Raw genomic sequence first — 12,040 nt, forward strand, 5'->3', positions numbered from 1 at the left:
CCCAAATTTGGCCAAGCTCTCAAAAAATAAATCTAGATGATGGCTTCAATTAGTTGACTTCAGATAAATTAAATCTAACTAAACAAGGTTTGATCAAAGATTTAATTACACATAGAATAAGTTGAACTATGTCATTTATTCTTATCAAGATTTATGTCGAGACAGTTATTAAGTACTAGATGAATGTTTCTCATTAAAGGGGAACTAAAAAAGCACAAATATATATGAGAAGTCCTAAAAAAGAAAAAAAAAACAAATATTTCAATATAGAAATGAAACTTCTATATATTTATTTGAATGGAATAAGTGAATTAGTGTAAAACACCTGTTTAAAAAGTTTGGAATATTGCTTATAGTATGGGGAAAAAAAGCCTAAATATTAAAAATTAAATTTGTTAACATGGAACATTTTTATATAAAAGAATACTAAAATGCATTTGACTATAATATCTATATTATAAGACGTTTGTAATGTATGACAAGAACCGTCTGTGTATAAATATGTGGTGTAGATACATGGCAGGATAGCGTCTTTGAAAAGTTTACATTCATATCATATCTTGCTCTGCATGCACATTATTTGTATGTACTTTATATATTACAAAGCAAACAGCCTAAGTACAGATTTCACATCGAAATGTATGCAATAAAGGATGTAGGTGATTTTGGTTTATTGTTTTTTGCTTACATGCATTTTCTAGTTTTAATACAAATGTGTACGTAGCATATAAAATTAAAAGAATTTTAATAAAGTAAATTTAATGTTCAAGGTTCTAAAAAGAAAACTAGAAGACATAATCCCTATTCTGGAGGAACCAGTAATCTTCCTGGGAAGTCTATACTTAATACTCAGGATAGAAGACAAAGGCAAATCTGCAATTAAGGGGTAAGGACAATGAGCAGGAAGTAGGCAGGAGTGCAGAGGAGGACCACTGCCTTACCTGACTGCTGGGCCAGAGAGCAGGCCTCACTGATCCTTTTGCCTGTGAGGTAGCTGAAGACAGCCCCCACAGGGTTGTCTCTGCGGGTCAAGGAAACTTCCTCCTCAATTTGAGGTGCGGCAGTATGGGACAGCCAGCGAGAGAAAGCTCTTCTTCGCTCCAGAACCTGAATGTATTCACTGGGTTCATCCAGCTGGCTGTCAAGCTCTTTCAGGTGGCCCCACAGAGCTTCACATAATGTCCATGTTAGGCTCCAGTGCTTCACAACTAAGGAAGAGACAGGAAAACAATATTATGACATAAAGTTCTACAGTAACTACAGACAGGGCATCACTCTAATTGTGACATAAGAATACATAAATTAATAAACCACTCAAGTTGATTTTTCCTGAATCTGTCTCCACCTCATTCAGTGTGTCTTACAAGCCCCAGAGGTATGTAGTATAACTGCTTGCTCACTCCATCCTCTTACAGTACTTACATAACAAATGTAACTCAGTGCTCCTTTAAATAGTTTCGACTAACCTAATTATGGCCAATATACCTCAAATGATAGAGAACAGTTCTCTAAGTTGAACAAATTGTTTACAAAATGCTTTAAGAAATATAAAGTGCTCTAAAAATTTGTGAGGAACTATTCTCTCCTGCTATAGGCACAGCCTAACATGTAGTGAGTTAAAGCACCTAAGAGTAAGCCAACTCTAATATATGCAATGTGACTATATAGTAGCTATAATCTTTATTTTACAGATGAAAAAATGAGGTACAGAGTAATAAGTGACTTGCTCAAAGTTACAGGCAATATGTAGCAGGGCCAGGATTCAAACCCAAGTAATCTGAGCCCCATTCTATACTTATATTGCTTTATATATTGCTCCTCAAGAATGAAAACAAAAAGGAAGCACTGTTTACCACTTTAAGTCCCTTAGAAGTATGCACTGGAAGATGACTCACACGTTTGAAAAGATGAGATGACTGAAGCAAACACAAAGAACTGAACATAAACAATTCCCCAAATGTGTAGTATGAAACATAGTCTCCATTTTTCAATAAAGGTGATGTTGTAAAATGTTGTGAAACACGTAATTAAATATGATTTTTCTACTATTTGAAATAGTAAGTTCCCAAATAAGAAAAGCCTTTTATTAAAATATTAGTTCAGAAAAACATTGTCATAACAGCTATAGAGAGGTGATAGTGAGAGAGATTAAAGGGAAGTTATAAACATCAAAGTTGTTGGGAAGACCAGTGGGACTTGAGCTGGACATGGAATGGGTAAAATTTAGAAAAGCAAGAAGGAATGAATCTCCTTCTCCCTATGTTTTCTATGTGGGGAAAGGAATGCAATTTCATAAATACAAGAGATCTGATGGGCTACAATTAATTTGAACAAGAATTTGTATATTAAAGCTCGTAAGAATCATTGTGAACAATGACAGAATTTTTTCTTGCTTGGGATTTTGCACATCCCAATTCAACTACAGACAAATGCAAGTTCAGGCATCTACCTACCACACTGGTAAATAGAATTTGTCCTCCTACGAACACATGCTCCTACCCTTATTCCTGGGACATAGTCCATACTCACTTTGTGCTTCCAATAAATTTCCTGAGGCTTCCTTAACCCAATCTGCATAGTCATGAATGACAGCAACTCCTGGATTGGGAACAATGAGAGGACACAGCTCATCCACATGGACAGTGCTATGTTTTAATTTGAGCTCCAGAGGTATCTGGTATAACTGCAGGTCTTCATCCAGCTTCTTTTGTCTCAAACTGAGTTTTTCCAAATGAACTTTGAATGGGGACTCAGTTAAGCTACAAGGGCAAATGACAAGATAGAAAATAAAGATAAGACAGAAGCTAGAATTTTCCTACAACCAAAACTTTGTTTCTTTTTATGATTACAAATACAAAACATTCCACTGTGATTTAAAAAAAATTGTTTCCTCATGTCGAACTGTAATGAACTTATTTACTATATATTGAGTAAACAAATTATCTAACCCATGCATTTAGAATCTAAAGGCTTCTTACGTCAGATTATATAACAAGCATGGGAATCAGTACAGTTAGACTTGGGACTGGCTTCAGTAAGCATCTGGATACTATGAAATTCAAGGGCCAGAAAGAATTGTAAGATACTGATTTCTCAAATTATATTTAGTGAGGTATCAAAAGTCATGAAGCTAAGTCTATAGATAATAAAGAACTCACTCTAAATTAAGATAAATATATAGTCGATCTGGCCCTGAATCAATTTTTAAGGCTGATATTAACAACCTCCAAAATATCATGACATCACACGTAACCTAGGTGTAAGATCAATATTTCTAACTGTGAGGTTCAAAGGATGCTGTTGTTTTTTATTTCTTCAAAGTCAGCTTTAACTAAGAATAGGTGATCACAGCCACTTAATCTGTAGTAAAGACAGAACAATTTGTCATAATAATTATAAAAAGTAAATAGGAAAATGTTACATATTTTGCACACAACAGCTGTATACATATTGCCTAGTTAACTACCAGAAAATTATAGATTTAATCTATACAGCATACATTTATGGTGTATACAGAACTATAAACACACATTATGTAAATGTTAATGGTGGGGACTGTGTAGAAATATATAATATATATAGTTATTGGATGTCACCTTATTTCCAAACACTTATTATCCACAGTTCATACATTCATCTTACCAGGTCTGAGATACAAGAAAGGTGCTTAGTTGAGAATATACATATATGAAAAATCACAAATATCTGTGAAAATGAAAAAATGACTAATCATAAAAAGGGGGAGAACCCATGGAATTCTGCAGCATTAGCTTTGGGTTGGTTGGTTAGTTTTTCAACTTAAGTTTAACCACTAGGTAAGTATTATATACTCTTCATACCTTGATAGTACAAATGGAGTAATCACTTTTGTTTTTAATTATGCAAATATCTTCTGCTATGTAAAATTGTGCTAAGAATATATCTAGGAAGATCTCCTAATTGTCAAAATTTTTTTCTCACCTACCGTATTGCCCATCTCAAAAAGCATAAGGAAATGTGACTCACGATTTAACAGCTACTGGATTAGGCAGGAATCCATATTCCATAGAATCAGCAGTCTGATGATTTTCAAGTTCATGAGAGGCACTCAGCTGTTCTCCACTATTAGCAAGAGTCCAGTTTGGGCCCCAACCGACCCGAAATGAGCGTCCCATAAATAGGGCCATGTCCATCAAGAGTTTCCCCTTGCCAAAGGTGACAGACTTTTCAAGAGGGACTAGGCCTGGTTGTCTGCGTGTACCCACTGTTTTCAACTGAATCTCAGGGGCTGGGCTGGGCACTGTGAACACAGAGCTCAAGGGTGGAGGGACAGACCAAGGGGATGTGGATGGCACAGTCATCAAAGATGATGTTCTGGGAGTGTGATATTCTTGCACAGAGGCACTTGGTGAAAAAAAAGCTCCACTTGTAAATTTTGATTGTAGTAACCCACCAACTAAAATAAGGAGGAGAAAAAGGCTATTAGAAAATACAGTTTATTGCTTCTTGAACAACAATAATCGGTAAGGCTGAAATTATAGCTTTATCAAATTAATTAATTCAGATATAGAAGACCAGAAATAAGTTAAGTCAGATACTGCAGAAATTACTCTTTCAATGAGGAAATCAAGGCAGGAATTGTCATCATGATAATGATGTCAACAATAAAAATATTAATAAAAAACACTACTACTACTATTTTAAAAAAATGATCTAGCACTTATCTGCAGCAGACTCTGTATAAGCAATTTGTATACATTGTTCCATTTCATCCTTCAATAACTTTAAATGAAGAACATTATCATCTTCATTTTATAGGTGAAAAAATAGGGCTCAGTTAAGTGACTTGTGCAAATCCACAAAGCTACTGTGGATGTGCAGGAGTGAGAGATAAGCCCAGGTTAAGTCTGACACCAATGTTCATGCCCTTATCAGAATATCAAACATAACTGTTTCTTAGTCAATATAAAAAGCTTAATAAAATCAAAACTCCTACCACTCTAATGCTCAACGCTAGACTTAAAGAAACAAAAACCCACTGAGGCATCTTGTAACTGCACATGTGCCTTTCAGAAAGACAGTTCTTATTACTATTGTCTGTTTTCCAATTTCATATGGTTCCTGTCTAAAGCAAGGAGTTATTGAGGTATAAGATTTTCATGTAGTGCCCATTATGGAAAAGACTGTTATGAATGTTTAATGTTTTACTAGTTAAGGTATTAAAAGGAAAATTGATACCTTAGGGCACTCAAAAGAATTGAAAAATAAACATTTAGTTTTTTAGGCAACATAAACAAATCTCTTCCTTGTAGTGTCTCTGGTTTGCAAAATGTTTTGAAATTACATCTGCTTAAGTCCTTTGTTGACAATACTCTACCTCTAATCTTACCCACATAGCTATAAGCTTACCAGAAAAGGGAACGCTTTAAAATCAAATGTGTAATCACTTCCTGGAACTTGGGAAAGTTTAGGGAAAAGTAGAAATGTGACAAGTTTTGTTCATTATGAGAAGAAACATTTCCCCCAGCAGGCAATAAGGATAGCGTTAGGAGTAAAAAAAGAGTACCATGCAGGACAACTTGAGGTTTCTTCTAAGGTAGGATAAGAATTTGGAAATCTGAGATTACTATCTAATCCACATACATAAGCAATAAAAACCCAACTCTAAACAACATACAAATTTTTTTTTCCCCATACAAATGTTGCATCTACACCAATAAAGCAAATTATGATTTTTAAAAACTGGCCCCACCTAACAGATATTTATAAGAGTACATTTCCTCTTGGTATCTTTATGTCATATACTTTAGGGGAATATTTGGTAGAGAAGTTGGCTCAACTTAGAAGGTATGTAAAAAGCAGGACTTTACAGCTTTCTTATAAAATAGCATCTTTTACAGTACCTAATGAACGGGATTTTGATGAGTGGGACGCTGAAATGGGGAGTCTGGGAGAACAGATTTCTTGAGAAGTATCTACTTTAGAAGGAAGGCGACTGTATCGTTGATCCAGGACCAAATCTACATCATCTTCATCAGCAAGCAATGATGCTTTCATGATCTAAAAAGGCAATATCTATAGAATGAATGTGCTCTCCCAAATCCAAAGGCCATAAAAGAAAAATACAGTTTACAAGAACCAATAATCACTCTGCCTCAAGGCTGTGTCAAGAGCAGGTACATTTGTATAACCAACTCAATTACTCTCGTATGTGCCTGAAGAGTAGAAGTTATATAATATTCCTCTTCTTAGTATCTAGTCTCACCAGAATGTGGCGCACAGCATTCGCTCACGTTTGCTAAAAGAATAATTTCAAAGTTAAACATAACCCAAATTCATAACATGCCAAAAGGCATGGGTGGGGGAAGTTGAGATGTTGAGCTTAAAGAAACCAGCAACTACTAGTTTTTTTCTTTTTAATTTTTACTTTTGTGGAGCACTTTCAAGAGTCTCAAAACCATTCTGCAGGAAATAAGTACTATTTTACAGAGAAAAATCAGTGCTCACAGATGTTAAGTGACTTGCCTAAAAGTCACATAGTAATGGTTACAAAACTGGGGATAGAATCCAGTCTTCTAAATCTCAACATAGACTTCTCTTCCCAAATAAAGCCCAAACATGGGCTGTATTCCTATTCTTATTCCAGGGAACATTCAATGCTTTTAAATGAAAGAAGAGGCTCAATGTTATGCAAGGGAAGTATTAGTGTGGCTCTATGTTGTATAAGGGTCAGTTAGGACTTCACCTGTAAGACATGTGGATTAATTCCCAGTGAAGATGCAATATGTGTTGAGGCAGACACAGGTTCCTGATCCTCAGGCACGCTCTCTTCTAACATGGAATCCAAAACTGGCTCCTGGGTGATATCTACCATGTCACTGTCCAGTTCCACAACCCTCCCTAACTGTTCCACCTCTGGGCTCTGGCTCTGTAGACAGCAGAAAGATCAAGGAAGCAGCATTAAATTACACCAAACAGACATAAAGCTTCTAGACATATTTAGTTTATTCAGAATATGACATAGCAATATTAGATTCTGCCCATTCTACATATGTGAGGTAGCATATTTGCTAAAGAGGATTTAAGAACAATTACCAAAATATCCTCCTTATAAGTACTTGAGATATAAATGAAGATTTATAGTATCACTCCTTTGTAATATTATAGTCTGGTGTCTGGAACTTAAACCAATACCCATAGTGAACAAATGGTGGTCTTCAGATAAAGACTATGCCTTACCTAATTTAGTTACCAACTATAATTTTCTGATTTACACAGGATCGCCCTGCCCTTACACTACCTTGTAGCCAGAAGCCATTGGGAAAAGAGAATATAAAGTACAAATATCAAAGTCTCCAGTAACTTTGCTTTTTTAAAGAAAACATTTAGAAATAAATTTCTAGCCAACACGATTTGGGGCCTGGAATTTATCTTTTGAGTGGCTGAATCCTTTTGAGGGTTCTACCTGTGTGGTACCATGTAAAATACAAGGACCGTCTGCTCTAATTTTCCAAAAGGAAAAACAAAAGTAATATTATCAGGAACAGTTTTAATCTGGAAACAATTCCTTCATATTTAAAAGTGTCAAAGAACCATTAACATTTATCAAGCAATTTCAAAGCTATAACCATGACTAAGTTTATGGTTTAAAAAGGTAAACACTCGTAAAGCTGAAGCACACTATAAAATAATTGATTCAGTACAAATTCATTAAATGTGTCCTAAACTCTCATATGACCGGGCAAAATGTTAACAAAGTGGCTAAGCCAATTTATGAAACATTCTCAAATCAAAAAGTTCCACCAACTATTTTTATCATGATATCATTTGTAGGTTATTAGACTTCCACAATTTTTTGGCTTAGTTTTCACAAGTGGCCTATTTCACGCTAAACCTCAAATGGATGCTATTCCATGATAGGTAGATTAAAATGTTTTTTTCATGATTTCTTTGGACAAAGAAACAACCATTAGTGTAACTTTTTCTACTTAATTTTTAATGGAGTATTAACTCCCCCCCCCGCATTCCTTTAACAGCCTTACCAAAAGAATGACTGTTCTCATTTAACTGTAGAAAAATTGAGGTGTTAGATACATGGTTAACTGCCACTTAAGATGTGAACAATCCCCAAAGACTGCTCTAGCAAAACTTGAAGCTGGAGGTCCACAGGCAAAGACACTATTTTTTTTACCTATTGGAGAGGCTTTACCAATAGGCAGGTCTGACTACTTTTATGCTTTAAAATTCTGGGGGAAAAATGCAGCCTTGATGATCATGCTCCCATTATAACTACAAGGATTATGAGAACACTCTCACTCCAATAGCTCCCTAGTATGTTTTTAACCAATGCATTTTTAAGAAAATTTCTGAAACTTCCCAACCTCTGTAAATCTGTCAGTTAGGATACCCTCCTCTGTTGGGCTCCTATGAGACTCTATCTATACTTATTTTATACAACATATCACGATATATTATAATTTCTTGCATACATATTATTTGTCCTACCAGATTGTCAAGGCTTGACAATAGATTATGGCCTACTGTTTTCTACATCTAACACCAAAAGCACATTGTTGAAGTCAACATTCACTGAACACTTGTTATTTTAATTGCCTAATTCAGTGTCTAGTACACAGTAGAGAAAGCAGTTGACTATGAAAGGACAAGAAGGAGCAAGGATGAGTGGGAGGAAAAAAGGTGGAAAATGGTTCCAACTTATTACACTACTCAACAAAGGAATAATACTAACGGCAAGAGATGCTCACTTAGAACATTTTCAGGCAAAATGGGAGGATGTCAACAAATAGATTAGAGACCTAACGGGACCCAGCCTATTTTTAAGAAGAATGCTAAGGATCAAGCTTTTATTTGTTCTACCCTCACACACAGACTTCAAAGCTACAAGATATCATCTAATAAGTGGACAAGGGAAAGTGAATTATTATGAAACGGAGGAACTGATAAGCTCCTATAGAAACCTCATATGTGGATTTTGTTAAAGTTTATATAAGTAATTACACTGCCACGAAAGACGTCTATGTACTTATTTTCAGAGAAATCTTGGGAAATCAGGTGCTTCTTCAAAGCCAGTCCTGAAAAGTGCACTAATAAAAAAAATGATGGCTCTGAAGGAATTGAAGAGAAAAAAAAAGGAAGCCCCTAGGTCGTCTATGGAAAAGAAAGGCATATACTGGAAGAAGTAGCCAAACGGCATTATTTAACCTTCCCTCTCCTAAACTGTAATCTCTTTAAATTAGGATATCTTATTTATTTCTAAATACCAGTACAATACACTGCAAATGCTAAGAACACAGATAATATCTGTAAAATGGCTATTTAGATATATAGAGGGGGAAGTTTCATGATTAAAGCCTTTAATGATTTAAGAAACCTCCACTCTCCAACTCATAAGGTAATCTGCCAATACCTTAAAGATAAAGCACTTCTAATCTAGTAGGTAAAGTGATTCAAGTAGGTGTAGTGTATCAAGACACCCTTATTCAACAAAGGGTAAATGACTAGTCTATGGTAAAACAGGTGTGAAAATAATTCATACTGCCCTCTCATCCAAATAGTTTAATCCAGTAATACTACTACTGTTGCTTGCTACTACTTGTTTTCTAATTGCAAAGAATGTTTTATATTCATTTTGCTGGAAAATCAGCCTTGTCAACAATATTGTGTTCTCAAGAAAAATTCTACGTAAGGGTTTCAAGGGCCCACCAAAGTACGTGTGTATGTTTGTATACACACACTCAAGGATATTACTGTAGGAACCATAGGACTCAATAACATTAATATGTGAAGCAAACAGGATTGTGGCTAGAAAATTATTTTATGTATATACAATATACAAATTAAATAAAAATATAAAATATGTTACTATATATATTGATTCACTGGATAAATTAAATGGCTGCCATATTTTTTTTATTTTTCAAAAGTATACACAGATGAAATGGAATTTTCTTCTAAATCTTAACTACTTTTTTTCTTAAAAAAAATTTTAAACTTATTTAAATGTACTCACCAAATTAACCATGCTAAGTTTCTGGTCAACTAGTCAGCCTTGATGGTACTGAAAACAAATTACATTTCAGTATAAGGCTGAGGTAAAAAGAAAAAGCTACATGTCTCTACCTGATGCCAAACCTGAGGTTTTTCAACAAACAGTTCCAAAACCTGGCTACATATCTCAATCACCTGGGGAAAACCATTTAAAATATAAATATGCCTGAGCCCCAGGCCAGATCAATGAAATTAAAGCTCACAAAGTTATTGATGTACTCAGTTGATAACTTGACCTCAGATCAGCTTTTTGGAATTAATGTTCTAATTACCAAACAAAACGTTTCTGCCATTGCCCTAATTCATCTCTGTGAAGCTTTTTCTGCCAAAATTTTCTCTTAACTCAAAAGGCATAGAAGAGAAAAATCATGTGAAATTCTTATTAGCTTTATGTTTTCTCACTGCTAAGATTTACTTGCTTTTTTAGGAGCAAAGTAAGGCTTAAGAACAAACTACAAAGAGGTAAACAAGGCAGTGTAATAAATGTGACCATTAAATAAAATGTAAATCTTCCTAGAACCTGAGATTTTGTACAGGGTTAAAAAAAAAAAAAAAGTCAACAGCAGACTGAAATACCATATAGACCTCTCCAAGGGGGTTTGGTGACGGTGTGACAAGAGTCTTCTTGAAGCTGAGATAAGAGTGGGTTGTCTATTCCCAGTTCATTCAAATGGCTCAAGTACTCTCCTACCAGGTAAATCATAGGTCTTTGGTACTAATAACTAAAAACTGTGTGACCAAGGGGTAATATGAAGGAAGAGTTCTTTAGAATCCCACATTACTGTTTTAACACATCAGCCTGAATACCTAAACAACTCTGCCCATTTCTACTTTCCCTATCAAAAAGGTCAAAGACTACCCACTTCCTCAATCAAAGGAGATATCTGAAAAAAAAAAAAAAGACCCCTGTTCACTATATTCTCTTCACCCATTTTGATCCTTATCTCTTTTTCCTAGAACCTTGTTCTGAAATTTTTTGATGCTCAGTTTTTCAAAGAGCTCTCACCTACTAAGGTGTCATCATGGGAATTTATAGTTATGTTACTATTTATATTCCGAAAATTAAAGAGCCTAAAAACTACTGATTACACAATTACATACATTTGCTCTGTCCACAGATGAAGCTTTCCCGCTGCCGCAGCTATATCTGTAGGATCCTCCATGTTACTTTTATTGGCAGAAAATAGGTTATCTGAGTCTTAGCCTAAGATACATATCATGTAAGGTCGAAAAACACTTTGGACTACAGCCATGCCACCCTGAATTCACAAGCCCAATTCCATCTGATCTCAGAAGCTAAGCAGGGTGGGGCCTGGTTAGTACTTGGATGGGAGACCACCTAGGAAGATCGGGTGCTGTAGGCTTAAAAAATAAACAATAAGGGATTGTAAACTGACAAGGTCCTTGCAATCTGTGAGGTCAACCAAGGGTTGCCTCGCTTAAAAAAAAAAACCCAAAACCAAAACCAAAAAAACACTTTGGAAAGAGATTATATAAAGTATATGATTCAGACAAACTATGAACACGGATAACTGAAACACCGAGTCCATTTACAGCATTTTTTTTTTTAGTTCAGAAGAGGTTTCTTAGGGGTATTCTAAATGCTACAAAGATTAGAAAAGTCAACATATTTCCCACTTCCCGCTTTTATCATACCCTCCCCTTCACCCTGTACGCGCAAACAGAAACATACATACACAACAATCTCCAGAAAATGCCTCCCAAAAAATTATTTAATAAATCATAAAAATCGCACAAATCAGCAGCTATAAGAATTGTAGCATGGAAAATTCCAAAGGTTCTGCTTTTAGCAGATGAGAGGTAGAGGATGCTTTACAAAGGAATTCTATATCAAGTTCTCTTCTTTGAGGAAGTATGGCAGCAAAGAAAAAAATTTTTTGTAACTTGATTGAATATAAACAACATCCAAATCAAAGTAAAACTTTCATGAGTTGGTAAAGAAACTACCTGATATTTAAATTACAAACCTTTC

General features: G+C 35.1%; 1 protein-coding gene and 1 pseudogene across 7 annotated transcripts in view; one reads left to right on the plus strand and one right to left on the minus strand.

Moving 5' to 3' along the window:
* The window catches only part of NUP98 (nucleoporin 98), an 88,242-nt gene that overhangs the window by 16,288 nt on the left and 59,914 nt on the right, over positions 1-12,040 (minus strand). For all 7 annotated transcript variants that reach the window (XM_025051578.1, XM_025051575.1, XM_025051577.1 and 4 more), the window contains 5 exons: positions 6,725-6,907; positions 5,883-6,039; positions 4,006-4,435; positions 2,530-2,759; positions 942-1,208 (listed from right to left, as the gene is read on the minus strand). In XM_025051578.1, coding sequence (XP_024907346.1) covers positions 942-1,208; positions 2,530-2,759; positions 4,006-4,435; positions 5,883-6,039; positions 6,725-6,907 — 1,267 coding nt within the window. The remainder of the gene's footprint in view (positions 1-941; positions 1,209-2,529; positions 2,760-4,005; positions 4,436-5,882; positions 6,040-6,724; positions 6,908-12,040) is intronic.
* LOC112485362 lies at positions 11,289-11,411 on the plus strand (annotated as a pseudogene).

Source organism: Pteropus alecto, unplaced genomic scaffold (genome assembly GCF_000325575.1).
Source record: "Pteropus alecto unplaced genomic scaffold, ASM32557v1 scaffold468, whole genome shotgun sequence".
Classification (NCBI taxonomy): Eukaryota; Metazoa; Chordata; class Mammalia; order Chiroptera; family Pteropodidae; genus Pteropus; species Pteropus alecto.